The following is a 16,608-nucleotide window of genomic DNA, read 5'->3' as shown; positions in this document are numbered from 1 at the left end:
GACAGGGTTCCATGTAGCCCAGGCTGGCTCCAGACTCACTGTGTAGCTAAGGATGACTTGTCACCATGCAATCGAACCCTGAGCCTTGTGCCTACTAAGCCAGCACTCTGCCCACTGACCCATACCTTCAGCCTGAAGCAGTGGTGTCTTTGCATGAGCAAACCCCAGTGATGGGAACAGAGCCGAGGGCTTGGCTTGCGAAGGGTGAAACCTACCCTGATTGAGTTCCCAGGGCTCACTGACATCTCATCCGCCCCATCTAAGATCTGCTGGAGCGCCTAAAGAACAAAAGCTGCAGGATCTCCATGACACAGGGCAACAACAGGACGTCTGAGAGGAGTCCCCATGAGGATCCGGTATCGCTAGTGTAGCAGACAGAGGCCTCAAACCCGTCCAATGACTCAACACAATGGACATTTGCAAACAAAACCATTTGGGCAAAAGAGCTGCAAGATTTTTATTTTTACTTCTTATTATTTTTATTTATTTATTTTTGTTTTCTTTTGTGGGGGTTGCAAGGGTGGAGGGTGGATATGGAAGGACGGGGAGATGAGTGGGATTGGGGTGCATGATATGAAATTCACAAAAAAATCAGTAAGAAGGTTTTTAAAAAAGAAAGATGGACACACATTCCAACAGGCCAAGCTTCTAAAGGCCAAGACAGTATCCTCTCCATAGAGAGGTGCAGTGCTGTCTATTGTCTCAGAAGCCTTCGGGAGTTAGCACAGAACAAGGCAAGAGCCTCAGATGGGAGTGGAAGCCTCACCGAGCAGTGTCAGTTACCAGGAGTCACTCCAGTTGAAACATGCTTTCAACGTCATCTTATTATTGTTTGGGGACATTATTTTATCATGTAACTCTAGCTGACTTAGAACTGGCTATATAGACCAGGCTGGCCTTGAACTCACAGAGATCCATCTACCTTGGCCTCCAAGTACTGGTATTAAGGGCAAATGCCATCATAGCCTACTCAACATTAAAAAACATAATAAAAATCTCCAAGAGCTGTATGCTCCCTACCCCAACACCTCCCCTCAGGAGAGTGAACTGAGGCTCAGAGCGGATGGTCAACAGGCAGGGCTTGGTGTCCCACCCCGTGACAGTCAGCAGTGCACAGCCCTTCTTCACGCTTTCCCTGTGTGTTGATCAATTAGTAGGGCTTGTCACTTGTGACAAACATCTGTTTCCCAGCCCAAGGTGGGCAGAAACAAACATGCGTATCTGCAGAGAGAGGTGGACCCAGGGAACCAATGGAACCAACCTAGGACACCGAGAGACCTCCACCGGAACGTCTCTGGAGCCCCGTGCTGATCCAGCAGTAGCTAACAGTAGGACACGGGGGTGGCCTTAGGACAGATCTGGGAGCTCAGAGAAAGAGCAATGGAGCTGCCTGGATGGGGAGCTACAAACCATGAAATCATGACGTTTCAGCCAGGAATTTGGGCCCCCTGACTCAGGACTCTCCAAGAGTGGGTGGGGTATCCTAGCCATAAATTCGTGTACGGTGCATCCTTGTGTGCCAATCTTTGCACACCTGATCTGTGGTCAAGTTGATTACATCTGGAGTTAACTAAAACACACGAAGTTGGACACACCCGTGAGGGATTTTTTTTCTTAATTAAATCGTTTGAATTTGGGAAGACTCACTTTTAGTATGGATCTTTGAGGTGGGAAGACCCACCACCTTCAATCTGGGCTACACTGACTGGTAGCAGCCTATATAACGATATGGAAGAAGGTTTGCTCGCTTTGGGCTGCTTGCTTTCACTCCTACTGGCGAGCCCATCCTTTCACTGACATTAGAGCCTACTTTTTTCATACAGTCTGTCGGTTCTGTCCTCTAGAGAATCCGAATACACCTGATTATCATTGCTCTGCTTACAGTAGAACCCCCCTCCCTGCCCCCCCCCCACACACAGTGGAAGCCCTCTGCCCATAATTCCACTCCCACCCTTCAAAGGGGGTGTTGAGGATTAAACTTTGCTGGTGTTGAGGGAGACAGGGTGGCACAGCTTAGCCAGGTCACAGGCCTGTCTCACTTCCCTGAGAGCCTGAAGCAATGCAGAGAGCTTCTAGCCAGGGAACTGAGCATTCTCTCCAGATTCTTTGAGGTGGGAAGCAGCCCATTGTGGGAGGGGGCCACCCCTAGGCTGGTGGTCCTGGGTTCTATAAGCAAAGAGGAAATGGTGGCCCATGCCTCTAATCCTAGCCTAGCACCCAGGAGGTAGAGGCAGGTAGATCTCTGTGAGTTGGAGGCCAGCCTGGTCTACATAGTTCTGGGATAGCCAGGGCTATTAGAGAGACCCTGTCTCAAAATGAAACAGCAACAAAAAAAAGAAAGAAAGAAAGGAAAGAAGAAAGAAAGAAAGAAAGAAAGAAAGAAAGAAGAGGCTGAACAAGTCACAAAAAGCAAGCAGGAATCCTCCATGGCCTCCACATTGGCCCTTGACTCCAAGTTCGTGCTTTGGCTTCCTGCAATGAACTGTGAATCTGGGTTGTAAACCAAACCCTCTCCTCTCCAAGCTGCTTCTGCGCCTGTTTCATCACAGCAATAGTGACAGCCTGGGAGTCCAGTGTGTACCCTCACCACAGGCTCAGAAACTCAAGCAGGCCACCCCTCGCTGGAACAGGCTGTTTCTCCCACCCTGGGGGGTGGGGGAACCTTCATCCTAACATCTCCAGCAGATCCCCTGGACCCACAAGGCCTTGCAGCCCAAGAATGAAATAGCTGCTTCCTATCCTGTGTCCTGGTCAGATCTGGTCACCCTGCCCCTGGGGCTGCTATTTCGCTTGTCATTCCCAGCAGACCATCAAGGCCTGAGTGTCTGGGGCAGGGGTCAGCATGTGATCAAAGAGGACCATACTCCTGCTGACTCTCTAAAGAGGATCTCAACACGACAGAGGCCTACTCCAGGGATGGCATATTGGGGTAAGCTGCTGGGCCGGTACAAGCCTGTAGCCACCCTGACAGCACTCAAGAACACTTACGTCCATTTACCAGGTGATAGAATCAGCTCATTTGAGGACCACCGAGGTCCTAACCACCCTCAGACTCTGAGCAAACCTCTCTGGAGGCAAAGAGCCACCCCTAGAGCAGCTGGGAAGGCTGGGCTGCCTGTACCACCAGGGCCTTCAGCAACGCCCTCCAAACAAAGGGCAAGCAACCTCCTTCCCTCCCTGGCTGCAGTGGGTGCCTCCCAGCCAATGTCTGGGGCTGGAACCAGGGACCACAGTAGGGCCTGTCTTATACCATCCTCTAAGGTGTCAGGCCTTCTTTATATGCTTTCTAGGTCCTTCCATCAAGAAGACATAGCGACATTGGACCTGAAAGCAAGTGGAGGAGTGGACAATGGGCAAGTGGCCATGCCCTCAACTTGGAAATGTGCCCCTGGCAGGAGGGCGCGGTGAATGAGGTGGGGGTCCCAGAAGGACACCAGGGGGAAGACAGGAGCCTGGAGTTGTAACTTTATTTCACGCCTTTCTGTGGCTACCCAGGGCAGAGGGAGGCAGGTCTGGCTGTGGCTGGAGTCCCGTCACTGTGGGGGCCAAGCTGGGCTGGCATAGGCAGAACCCACTGGTTTCACATTTTTCTGGGTAGGTGTGGGCACCAAGGGTGGGGCAGGCAGAAGGGCACATGGTGGCCCCATCCTCGAGGTGGTTCAGTGTGCATCTGGGTGGTGCCAACTGGACATCCCAATCAGACCTAGGGTGAGCGGGGGAGGTGGCTAGATTTTCCAACAGACTGGGAGCATACTGTGACCAAGGCAGTGACAAGGGGGCTGGTGAAATTAGGAAAGAGTAACAAACAAGTCTCTCTCTCAGACACACACCCACAGATGCACAAACCCACAGGCAGGGTTCAGTAAAAACATGAACTAACCTCAGGCCATCACACAACACTAGGCCGGCTTCCGGTTGCACCAAAGTCAGACACACTGGAGCGACTACCCCGCCCAAAGTCAATGAATATTCCTTCGGAGTCTGAGTCCACGGACTCCAGGATCTGGTCCACCAGTGTCTCAGGGCTGGAGGTGGGTGGGGAGCCGTGGGCCGGGTCCTGCTCGGGGGAACGGGCAGGGGGGTACAGTCTGCTGGGGCAAGGCCCCGAGTGGGGCATTGGAGAGGACCTGAAGGTCCCTGAAGGGCCCTGGCCAGGTGTGTCCACAAAGCCCTGGGGCTCAGGACAAGATGTCATCTCAGAGACGGAGTGCCTGCGGATGCTTGTACCACCGGCCGCTGTGCCCTCCGCTTCGTGCTCAGCCACGGGATTGAGCAGGGGTGTGTTGTAGCTTTTGGAGCGCACCACCGGGTTCTTGGCGAGGACGTCCCCAGAGCGGGAGCGGCGCAGGAGCCGTTTCTCTGCAGGAACAGACACAGTCAGGATGGCGGCTGCTGACCCACGTGGTCCCTACATGTCCCAAGTCCCACCTTTGGGTAGAAGCTTTGGGTCAAGTGTCTAACCCACCCAGTAAAAGGCTCAGTGGCTGCTAGTTCTGGACCGGCCTCACCAGCCCAGGATACAAGCCTCCTGCCAAGGCTGGAGAGAACTTTAACATTCCCAGCCTTGACCTGAACAGGCAGTGGGACCTCAGCTGCCCCGGTTCAAATCTGCAAGCTTCCAGTGACCTCTGAATGACCCCACGTTAGTCATACAGTCATGTCTCATTGTCCTCACCCATGGAAGCTCACGGATCTTAGGTACCAGTGCTTTCCTAGGTTAGACTGGGTTCCTATTCTCACAGGCTGGCACCCAGGGGACAAACCTACATGGAGGAGCTGCAGGGTGGGCAGTGCTATGAAGCAGTTTTTTACAGGCCTCCCTGGCTGTGGAGACACAGACTTGACCATGTAGGAGAAAGGCTTCCATGCAGGACCCTGCAATGCCCCATAGTGACCATGAGGTGGCACTCCTGAGTACAGCAAGCTGTCAAGGGAGCCTCTCTGGATCAAGAGGGGTTGCCTTCTTGACCACCAGGTATCCTGCTGGTCCTTGAAGGTGGAAAGCTCTCCCGCTACAACTTGCCTGAGCTGAGACACACCCAAGTATTAAGACTTTACACCCTAGGTAGCAGTCCCGATGAAGGGGAGCCTTCCAAGTGAACCCATGTGGTCTGTTCCTATGATCTAGTTTGCATCTCTTCCTGCAGGCCAGTGGTCATCACAGGGACTCACTGACACATTTCCCTGCTAGACCAGAACTGTGGAGGAGGGTGTGGCTTGGTCTCTGGGCTGATACACAGCAAGTGCCCAAATGACATTGGTGAATGAACAAGGGATGGCAAAGCTGGCTTCTGAGGGATGCACCAGGCTCTATAGGGCCTGTTGTCACCTCATCCCTCCCTGAGCTAGTACAGATGTGACATCTAGGAAATGCAGGAGGCTCTCTGCATGGTGGGTCTTTGCAGGAGAGCCACACTGTTCTGGGGACTGCCTGCTACCCTCCAACACCCCCTCTCTACTGGAGGTCAAGATCTGCACACGGCAGGGCCAGGCAGGTGCATGGGACAGATTGGCTGGTAACTGTAGCTGGGCCCCTGCGGGTTCCTGGTTTTGCCCACACCATTGCCCCAGGCAGTACCCACCGAGGATGCAGGAATGGGTGCAGGGCCCTTCGCTGGAGTAGAGGCCATAGGTGCCCAGGTACGGTGACACCACCTTCTGGATCAGTGTCTCCAAACGCAGGTAGTCTTCGGTCACACCCCTGGACTCATGTACCCCCTGCAAGAGAACGGAGGTCATCCCCTGGCCTAGCAGCAGCTTGTCTCTGCCCCATTTTCCCCAGGAGGACCCCAGACAGGCAGATGCTGCTGCAGTCTCCTCCATGGCCGGGTGCCCTATAGTCGCATAAGGTGATTTACACCAAAGTCACGGGCATTGGTGTCCTGGGTGGTCCTCTGAGAGACAGCTGGCCATATCCAGGCGCATCAAGTTCACCACCGGAGGTCCTACTCTCACTGCTCACGCCTGGGGGCCGGGGAAGGGCAGACACCGGCAGGCGAGGATGCCCATAGGGTTAGACAGGACCCCAGCCCATGATCTTTTTGAGATAAGGTCTCATGATGTGTCCTAGGCTGCCTTGATTATGAGATCCCCTTGCTTCTGCTCCTGAGGGTTGGGACTGCAGGTGTGTGCCCCTATGCCCTGCCCACACACTTCTGAAATTTTATGAAGTCACATCTCCCCCTGCCTATGGTACAAACCTGACCCACACATGGTTGTTAGTGTGACTGGCTCCCTACTACTCGGACTCCCAGCAGAAGCTGTGATCTGGGTTGTGAGGCAGGGGAGACAGAGTAGGCCCTCAATACACACTGACCAGCAACTGTGACCTCCAAACAACTCAAGACTTGAAACAGTGAGGGCCAGATTCACCTGGGGACCAACGTGAGGTCAGCAGACAAGTTCATAGCAACCTTAGGGTAAGGTCACTCAGTCTGGGGAGAGGTGGCAGGTGGGACAATAGAAGCCTCTGTGGCAGAGAGGTTAGGCTGGGATGCAGACCATAGCGGGAAAGCTGCAGGAGGCACAGTAGCCAGCAGGTGGCAGCACCACCCTGAGCATTGGTTGCCTCTTTGGCCACAACACTAGAGAGACCTGAACTTCCTTCCATCTCTCAGTCACCCTGCCTGGCTGGATCCAGTCTATGAAAATCCCACCCAAAGGCTTGCACTTGGCTTCATTCCAAGATGACCACATCCCCCAACCCAGGGCAGGCCCTGGACCTTGCAGACCCTGAAAACAGCAGCCTGTTCCTTGCTCTAGGCCCCACCCAACAAACCCTAACTTTAAAAGGATTTCCACACATATGGGGGACTCATTACAAGGCTTTTGATGCCTGGGAGCATCCAAGTAAGGCTGCACACCTGCGAACAGTAAAATGTTTCCCTGTCAGTAAAACGGGGCAGTTGGTCCCTCTGTAAGGACTGCACGTTGTGAGAACTCAGTAAGGTGAGCTGGCCAACTGTAAGGGGATATGTCAGATGTTCCTTCTCTGTCCTGGGGCACTTCCCTTTACTCCAGCTGAACTAGCTGCCTACTGTTCCTCCTCCAGAGCCAGTCTTGTTGATGAAGTTCATCTGTACCAAGTATCTGAAACCAGTGTGTGTGTGTGTCTGTCTGTCTATCTGTATGTCCAGCTCTGGAAACCAGTGTATGTGTTAGTATGTGTGTGTGTGCGCACATACACAGGCGCACACGCCCTTGTCCATTCCCGGGGACTGAACATACAAAAGCCAGCTGCTGTCATGAGTAATTAATTCTGGTCTGGTTCACATCCTGGCCCGAAGGCCTTACTTGCCCACTTCCTACCCAGTTGGTCTCTATCATCTCCCAGTCTTGGGGTCCTGGATCCCCAAACCCTCGTCCCACCTGCAGTACCAGCAGCATCTGTGCGATGGCAGGGGGGACGCGTGCGTGGGAGCGGGCCAGTGCGTCCTCCAGCTTCACACTGAGGGTAATGGTGTTCCGGAAATGCAGCAGGGCAAGCTGGCGCACCGACGGCTCCTTGCCCTGTGGACACAGGCAGAGGCATGGTAGCCCCGTTTTTACCATGCAGTTTTATCCTCTTTCCCAGGCCAGGGGTGGGATGAGGGAACAGACCCTAGAGACACCCAGCCCTTCCCCCATTCTATTTCCCACACGAACCCTGCCACAAAGATGTAAGATGCAGGGCCCAGCTCTGCCACCAGGCTTCCCCTCTCCAGGCCAGGCTCCGCTGGGCTGTAAGGGACATGCCGGGTTAGTGCAGAGGAGAGGAGCATCAGGCCTGGAGTCCTTCTTCTTGGAGCTATTTCAGGTACCCGCAGTGTGTATGGACAACTGAGACTCCCCTAACGCCCATGCACTCAGCCATATACCTGTACAGGGTAGAAGATGGCCTGCAGCGTGGGCAGCACGTCACTGAAGAAGAAATCCCAGGTCTCCGCCAGCGAGTCTAGCAGCTTCTGTCCTGTGGGCGAGAGGAGCCATTACAGCATGTCCTGAACACACCGCGGACCCATCCAGGACAAGAAGCTAAGCAGGAGTGGGAGGTCCCTGAGGCCCCCAGCATAGGGCAGCTCTGTCGCCCTGAGCCCCTGTGAAATAGGTAGGACAACGCCTACAATCTAGAGCAGATGGGACACAATGAGACTAACCCATGAAGGTGCTCAGCCTGGGTGACGGTGAAGGTTGGCACTCATTCCTGTCCTGAGTATGCCTGCACAGGCGTTGGCACAAGCCCTTCATCAGCTTCCCTCTTCCCCACCCATCCACTTGGAGAACCTCTAACTGGTACAGGCCCAATCTTGGGCACTGGGGATAGTCAAGCCCCGAGTGGCTCTGGATACCCCCTACTATGTGGCAGGGAAGCAGGATACAGAACAGCCATGGGGAGACAGTGGGTAAAGGGTAGCTCCCAGGGCCAGTGACCCGGAGTGCAATCTTTGGCTCCCCCTCGAGGGCCCAGGCCTACTTGTAGGACATGGAGCCAAGGACTGGCAGGGAGGGTTCCTTGGAGTTGTCTGGTGTCTGAGCTGGCTTCTCAGATGGATATATGTTGGGCATGTGACATCTTCCCCCTACCCCACCCTTTTCCCACCTCTACCAAGAGAAAGGAGCAGCTGTGTGAGGAACTGGATAAGTTGCAGGGACTCAGCTGGCCTCTGGCAGAGTGGCACTGCCTGCCATTGGGGAATGGGGCACCTAACTGTGGTCACCAGGGCAGACGGCTGAGACAAATGGTCACTGGGACTAGGAATGAACAGGTCCAGTATGTGTCCCATAGGCCTCTGCTGCCATGTGGGTCTGAGTGGGGGCTGGGGGAGGGTCCTTGACTACTGACCAGCCTGCCTGTCTCCAGGTTTCTATGAAGGAAGCCTGTGAAAGTCTTTGCCCAGCTTTCCAGTACTTGTGGAACTTTCCCTCATGGAAAGCCCCAAGTTCATACAGAGTGAGGACATGGGGGGCACAGAGAGCTGGCCTCAGGAGCAGGCTGGCCTCTGTGTGTGGCCGCCCAGGGCTGCCTGCCGGCGGTCCCGGGTGGCCCACACCTGGCTCCAGGGGCCAGGAGGCTGCAGGAATGCCCCGGGCAGGCGGATGCTCACAGCCCCTCAGAGCCCTGCCTGAACACAAAGTCCCTTCAGTTCCTGCCATCATACAGGAAGAAAGACTGTTCAGTCCTGGCTGGCTGTGGGGTGGCCCTGGGCGCCGGCCAGGGCAGTGTGCCACCAAGTGAAGGTCGTCCTCCAGCCCACAGGGCGGACACCCCACAGAAAGCAGATGTTGTAAGACACAGAATCCAGGCCCCAGCTGGAGCCATGTGCTGTCAGGGACCCGGAAGGATAGCCTGGTCCCTGGCTAGGCTCTTGCCTGGGACTGCAGACTGGGCTGTGTGCTGAGGAGTGGAGTCATCAGAGGCTAAAGTCAGACACAAAGGCTGATGCCTTGCTCTGTGGCTGTAGAGGAGCCCTGGAAAGTTCTTCCAACCAGACCTAGCGGCACCCTCTATGTAAGGAACAGGGTAAGTCCCTAGGGAAGAACGACAAGGTACCCTGTGTTTGCTGCTGGCATGACACAGCCAGCCAATGTGTGTACCCTGCCTAGGCCCCAGTCAGAGGTGGAGCAGAGAGCTTTGGGGAAGGGCCAGGCTGAGGATCCATGAAGGCTTTCACTGGGCAGTCAGTCTCCCCTTTATGTGGCCACAGGGTAGTAAGAACAGGAGAGAGGTAGGCGGGTACAGCTCCAATTCACAGGCTCCAGGGATGGCAATAACCACAGAGAAATAATGGAGGTGAGGGCTAACGTTGTACAGCAGGGGCAGGGGCAGGGGCACAAGCAGGCAGGCAGCCAGGGAGAGAGGGGAGGCTGCTGGGTGCACAGACACATCAGCTACGCTGAGGTTGGCTTCTGGGTGAGAAGACACAGACCCCGGCCTCAGCAGCCCCGGACCTCTGTGGCCTCTTGGGTGTTGAGCTGGGAACCTTCTGTGAGGTGTCAGGCTATTCCCCTGCAGAGAGCACTCCTGTTCCAACTGGCTTCCTGGAACCACCTAAACTAGATGACAACGGAGGCCTCACAGGACGCTGCAAAGAAGGGGGCAGGTGCCAGGCTTTGGACTGCCCTCTGGAGGCTACCACCTCCATGTGTCCCCTCCAGCAGCTACAGGCTGAGGGCACAGCTGGCTTCAGGGAACAGGGGATGGATTTCCTGAGGTGGAGAGGGGCTGGGATGGCTGACCCACAGGGCAGCAGTGCGGCTGTAAGGGACAGATAAACTCCTGAGCCAACCACACTTGGAGGCCATATTCAGCGGCAGCTCCACACAGCTCTCCCTGCTGCGAGGATGGAGTCACGCTTCCTGCCCCGGGAGTTTCCCTTCACCTGACATTCATCACAGTGGCCTGTCAGCATCTGGTTTATGTCTCAGTCCTCATAAGTCCCTGCAGGGCAGGGCCTGTATCTTTCCTATCTCCAGGTTGAGGGAGACTTCCCCGGAGCCCTGGCTTGAACACAGTTGGTTCCTTGCTACGGTAGTTAAGAAAGAGGCCCTGAGGGCAGGGCAGCTGCAATATGTGACACCCAAGATGTATTCACAGACTGTGGCTTTCCCTGGGCCGAGGTGGACAGTGCTCGTCAGGGCAGCCTTTCCCCTTTCCCTGGGAGGCCCTGAGTCACAGGCATGAGGCTCCACGGGCCTCACAAAGCTGCCCTTCTCCCAGGACCTGGCTCCCCTGGGCTGCGTTGGTGGGAGGCACAGGCACCTCAAGGAATGTGCTGAGTCAGGCGGGTCAGGAGGGTGTGGGAGGCCTCTTCCTCAGGTGCCAAACATTCACCCTCTTAGGGCTTGGCTGCTGCCTCCTCCAGGAAGCCCCCTGCCCTGGGCCTCCTGCCCACACCCAGTTTTCAGGCTTTCTCATTCTTGCCTCGGCCTGCCTTAGCTGATACATAGAGGAAGATGTTGGGGAACGGGGGTCCCTTGGAATGAGGCAGGACTCTGAAGGGGACTGACAGCCATTTGCACAGGGCCCAGCCCGGCACTTGGAAGAGGAACCCGGAGCAGCGAGCGGCTTGAGTGGGCTGCAGGGTTATCCTGCTCTGCTCCTGGGCTGCCATGTGTCAAGGGCGACCCCAGTGGGACTGAGTGCTTGTGGCTACTTTCCAGGGCTGCTGGAGCGCCCACCCAGTCAGCAGAAGCAAACCAACCAGGACATAACCAAGCGGAGCACACATCTGGTGTTTGGCCCACGGGAGGCACTCAACTAATGTTCACCACAGTCAGCGAGCAGTTAATCGCTTTCTTTCTTTCTTTTCTTTCTTTCTTTCTTTTTTTCTCTTTCTTTCTTTCCTTCCTTTCTTCCTCTCCTTCCTTTTTCCCCCGACCTCTGTCTTTCTTTTTTATTTTTCTGGGTGTTGTGATTGGTTTGGTTTCTGAGACAGGGTGTCTCTAGGTAGTCCTGGCTGGCCTGTAACTCACTATGTGGAACAGGTTGGCCTCGAACTCAGAGAGATGCGGCTGCCTCTGCCTCAAGGCGTGCACCACCATGGCCTGGCCACAGCAGGTACTTATGGAACAGAAGCACGGGTGCTAGTATACAGAAAGTGGTACCTATAAAATGCTCGCGTCCTGAAGCCAGTACAGGACCTGGTGCAGAGTAGGTGCTCACCAAATGTGCCCAGGCCTGGCACACACAGGTACTTATCACATGTTCACAGGGCCAGGCACACAGCAGGAATTTGCAAAGGAGAATCTGTATATGCCAAGTCCTCTGGACACTAGCCTCACCATAGTGCCAAGCCCCTCTCAGGACCCCAAGACTATCAGACGCCAGGGGCCTCAAGTGCTGTGACCAGGAAGTCAATCAAAGACCTCTGCTTCATGATGTGGGCCGAGCCGTGAAGCCCGAGAAAGGACTAGTGGTGCCTGGTATCACACCAAGGATCGAATTCTGCCTCGGCTTTCCCTGTATTGTGGCTATGAACAAATTGCCTTCTGTCTCTGATGTCCCCGTGTGGGAACAATGACCTGTCATAATCTAGTTCTCTGGTCTTTGGATATTCACAGACTCAACATGAGATCTCTCAGACAATGGATGGGGTTCCTGTTAGGGTCTGGCTATAAGGTGGCCCCTGAAATAGCTTGCGTGTTGATGGTGTGGTTCCCAGCCAGCAGCGCTTGTGGAGGTGACTGGATCGCGAGGACACTGGCTCCATCACAGGATGGATCAGGGCTGAATGTGCTTTAGGAGGCGGGGCTTGGTGGGAGGAAGTGGGTTGAAGGTGTGATGGTTAATACCGTCAACGTGACAGGATTCTGAACAGGAGATCTATCCGCCCTGGGTGCGAGGGAGTCTCCAGACTGGGTTAACTGAGGTGAGAAGACCTGCCCTGGATGTAGATGCTGGGGTCCTGGGCCGAGCAACACGGAGAACATGAGCTGAGCATCATCATTCATCTCTCTGCTTCCTGGCTGGAGGTGCCATGTGACCTGTCTCCTGTTTCTGCCACCACGCTTTCCCCACCATGATGGGCTGCAGGCTCTGACTGTGAGCGAAAAGTCCCCTTCCTTAAGCTGCTTTTTCCATGGCAACAAGAAACATAACATGCACTGTCGGAGGGCCTATGAAAGCTACACGTTGCCTCTGGTCTCTTCCTGGCCAGAAGTTGTTCCTGGACAATAGCTTTGCTAAGCCACATGCTCTCTCCATCAGGCTATTGGCTTCATCCCAGGCTCAGCGTGATGAGGTCTCATGTCCCTGGACCTCTGTGAGACAAAATCAGCCCTGTCCCTTTGTGATGGTTAGCTTTGTCAACTTGATACAACCTACAATCTCACAGCAAGAGACGCAATCATGAATCATCTAGATCAGGCTGGCTTCTGGGTATGACTGGGGGGCATTGCCCGGATTGCTAATTGATAAGAAAAGACCCAGCCTGCTGTGGGTGGCACCAATCCCTAGGCAGTGGGTCCTAAACTGCGTAAGAGGGCTGAGCATGGCAGCCAGCAGCGCGAATGTGTTCACCTCTCTCTGGTCTTGACTGTGACTGTGTGATGTCCCTGCTATGAGGGCCTAGTCCCTGGAGTTATAAGCTGAATAAACCCTTTCTCCCCTGAGTTGCTTTTTTGCAGGGGGTTTGACCACAGCAACAGAAATGAAACTAGGACAGGATACTCTTCTAAAGCGCTGGCTTTGTCATGGTGACGAAAAGCTGAGGGGCACAGTGAGATGAAGCAGAGGGTCTCTCCCTGGGGTTGTACAGTCTTCCTGGGTTCCCAAGTGTGGGGGACAGACTCTCTCCAAGGTCCCCTCTTAGCCCTGTTGCCCAAGAAACCACCTTTCTTTTCTTTCCTTTTCAGCCATCTTAACCAGACAGCCACCCCTCCCTCCCAGCACCTGCCACACCACCGTTCCAGAATGTCAACCACAAGGGCCTCAGCCAGGCTGATTACCCTCAGCCCTCAGACTCACCCTCGTAGAAGCGTATCTTGTCACGAAGGATCACCATGCCCTTTGTGAGCAGCTGGTTCTGAAAGTGAGCAGAGGCGCCATCACTGGCCTGCAGCTATTCCAGGGTGGTCTGGCCCACAGGACCCTCATGACTCCACCAATAAGCAGTTGAGACATGAGACCCCCTCCTGCCACAGTCAAAACCCCATCCACCCTGAGAGGCAAGCTGCTCGGGCTGTCACAGGTCACATGACATAAAGACATCCTTTGAGAGCCAGACCAAACCTTCCTCCGTGGCAAGGCCCACACACCTGCAGGTACTCAGTGAAGAAGGACCCCAGCTCCGTCTTCAACAGCTGCCTGTGGGGAGGGGAGATGAGAATGAGTTGAGGCCATGCATTGCTAGTAAGGGCTAGCAACATCAGGGCAGCCAGGGACCAACCTGCTCAGCACAGCAACATAAAGCGGCCCAAGAGAACATTTGCCCTCTGTGACCCACAGAATGGCTGGCTCACTATGTATCTTACGTAAGAGAAGCCTGAGGGTCCTAGAGGGACCATGACGTCTTCTACTTCCTCAAACAGACACCTGCAGGCCTGACCCTGCAACACTGGGCTCCATCCATTTTCTACCTGCTCAAATCCCACAGCGGGCAGAGCCCTCCTTTCCCAAGTGGCTTCCCCTTTATTCTCAGTAGCAAACTGAGTCTTCATAGAGCGGCAGGCAGGCACTGACTGAGGCTCCCGTATACAGCTGAGGCAGGAGTACCTCAGAGAGAGTCAACTACTGGCCTGGGGTCCACACCCATGCCAGATTAACAAAGGAATCTCCATTTTGTGAACAGAGCTGCTTATGTATAGTGAAATCATTTCTGCCCTGATCCTATTCTGAGAAAGCATGGCTACTGTGAGGGTTTGAATGAGACTGCCCCCCCCGCCCCCCATGGGCTAAGGTCCTTGAACACTGGGGTCCCCAGAAGGTGCCGCTATTTGAGGCTGTGGAACCTTTTGGAGGTGGAGCCTTGACAGAGGAATTAAGTCACTGGGCCAGGCCCACTTCCTGTTTACTCTCTGCTTACCCTTAGGTTTGAAGATGTGAGCTCTCAGCTTCCTGCTCCCGCCTCCAGGGCCACCCCTTGATGCTTCCCCACCATGATGGCTTCTTATTCTTCTAGAGCGCAAGTCAAGTAAACTCTTCCTTCTGGTAGCTGCTCTTGGTCACAGTATTTAATCACAGCACCAGAAAGGAAACAGACACAGCCCGACATCCACAGAGTCCTCATGTGCTGAGCCAAACCAAGCAGGAGTCCTAACTTTTCTAGCTACTTGGGAGATGTAACTTGTCCTGAATTATGGACAGCTCTCATCACACGGCTCTGATACACACAAATCCTGGTCACTTGGGCTTGAACCCCCGCTCCCAGCAACATGGTCCTCTGTCAGCTGCCGCAGTGACTGACTACAGCGTAAGTTCCTCTCCATCCTGGCTGGTGGCCGAGCATGGCGTTTCCTTCAAAGCTGCTCTGTGATTGGTCTCCATCACTTGTCCTTCCGCTCACACTCAACCCAGCACATGGCTCCATCCTCTCCTTGTCTCCCAGTAACAACTTGCACAAGACGCTTTATAAAAACAGACAAACCAGGCGCTGGCTCAGGGGTAGAGAACTTGCCTTGCATGTACAAGGCCCTGGGCTCCGTACCCAGAACAGCAAACAACAGAAATAAGGACAAGCTGCACAGGAACTGGAAACACATGAGGGCTGAAACTTCAAACACAAGCACAAAACCTAACAAAAAGAGGAAGTGACCAACAGAAGCAAAGCAAGCGCAGCCAGGTGGACCGGGCGCTGTTTCCACACATGAACAGGAAGCTAAAAATGCCCACATCCAAAATACACCTACAAAACCAGGTCCAGAGGAACACATGTCAGGACATCACGGTCACCCTTGGCTATAGTGAGTCTGTAGGCCAGTCTGGGCTACAAGAGATCCTGCGTCTCAAAAAGCAAATAAATGCATGTACTCCATTTAATGAACACAACAACATGGCTGGACCCACCTTGGACAGGTTCAGAACACACTCAGTCTCCCGTTGGTGCAAACCTACATGAAGCGCTGACTCAGGCAATTGTACGAATCTTGTCTGGAGCATTGAAAAACAATGGCTGTGCTCCAAGTGGGAAGCTCTGAACAAGTCACACTGCAGAGCCGTCCCTGTAAGCTTTGTTCATCTGCTGGTTTTAGACGAGGGTCTTGCTATGCAGCTCAGGCTGGCCTCCAGCTCACTATGAGACCTAGGCTGGTCTTAAACTCACGGTGACCAGTTGTCAGAACTAGACACTGAAATTCAGAAAGCACACAATGTGGGCAGAGTCAGGCCCCAGGACTCAAAGCTGCTCCTTAGTCTTGTGGATTAAAAATGGAATGGTCAGGCACACGGATGCCAGTTGTAATGCAAGCACTCGGGGGCAGGCAGAGACAGGAGGATAGCTACAGAAAGAAAAAGGAAGATGGGGAGGTAATCAGCTTTCCTCAATAGTAACCCCTCTGTACCTTGAAGGAAGCCAATGAGAAGGTGAAGGGATATGGTATGTGGAGGAAAGACTGAGGGTGGTACCCAATGAGGGCTTAGATTTCACCAGAGGCCTCCAGTCACTTGACAATGTGCTACGGGGGTTTTCGTCATGAATGTGTTGAGCTGCACTCACAGTTATCCAGGGATGCATGAGGCCTCAGGGCTGCTAAAGTGGAATGTTCCTCTGTATGCTGTAAATGTGTTTATTATCACTGGTTAATAAAGAAGTGGCTTTGGCCTATGGCAGAGCAGAATATAGCTAGACAGGAAAGCCAAACTGAATACAAGGAGAAGAAGGTAGAGTTGAGGGAAACTCCAGCAACCACCGGTGAAGCAAGATGTGAGGTAATAAGCCACAAACCTCGTGGCAAAATATAAACTAATAAATATGGGCTAATTTAAGTTGTAAGAGTTAGTTAGTAATAAGCCTGAGACACTGGCCAAACTTTTATAATTAATATAAGCCTCTTAGTGAGGCTTATTCAGGAACAGGTGGGCACGAGACAAACCTCCATTTACAGGCTGCAGGCTGGATACACCTGGTAGACCAAGAAACACTGAAAAAAAAAAAAGGCCAACTCAGTCAAGACAGCTCAGTGGCCAAGGATAAA

The 16,608-nt window shown here is 53.9% G+C and overlaps 1 protein-coding gene across 4 annotated transcripts in view; it reads right to left on the bottom strand.

Annotated features, from left to right (window-relative positions):
* Positions 1-3,453: 3,453 nt before the first annotated feature.
* Prr5 (proline rich 5) overlaps positions 3,454-16,608 on the bottom strand; it is a 40,098-nt gene continuing 26,943 nt past the window's right edge. For 2 of the 4 annotated variants that reach the window (XM_075960222.1, XM_075960221.1), the window contains 7 exons: positions 13,735-13,783; positions 13,445-13,502; positions 7,857-7,948; positions 7,369-7,509; positions 5,583-5,718; positions 3,881-4,359; positions 3,454-3,703 (listed from right to left, as the gene is read on the bottom strand). In XM_075960222.1, coding sequence (XP_075816337.1) covers positions 3,890-4,359; positions 5,583-5,718; positions 7,369-7,509; positions 7,857-7,948; positions 13,445-13,502; positions 13,735-13,783 — 946 coding nt within the window. In that variant the 3' untranslated portion in view covers positions 3,454-3,703; positions 3,881-3,889. Of the gene's footprint in view, positions 4,360-5,582; positions 5,719-7,368; positions 7,510-7,856; positions 7,949-13,444; positions 13,503-13,734; positions 13,784-14,501; positions 15,103-16,608 lie in introns of those variants that run through there. The other 2 variants (XM_075960223.1, XM_075960220.1) reach the window with 2 other exon arrangements.

The sequence above is a fragment of the Microtus pennsylvanicus genome, chromosome 2, assembly GCF_037038515.1.
Source record: "Microtus pennsylvanicus isolate mMicPen1 chromosome 2, mMicPen1.hap1, whole genome shotgun sequence".
Classification (NCBI taxonomy): Eukaryota; Metazoa; Chordata; class Mammalia; order Rodentia; family Cricetidae; genus Microtus; species Microtus pennsylvanicus.
The sequence above is the reverse complement of the archived record's forward strand: the minus strand, read 5'-3'. Positions and strand labels throughout refer to the sequence as shown.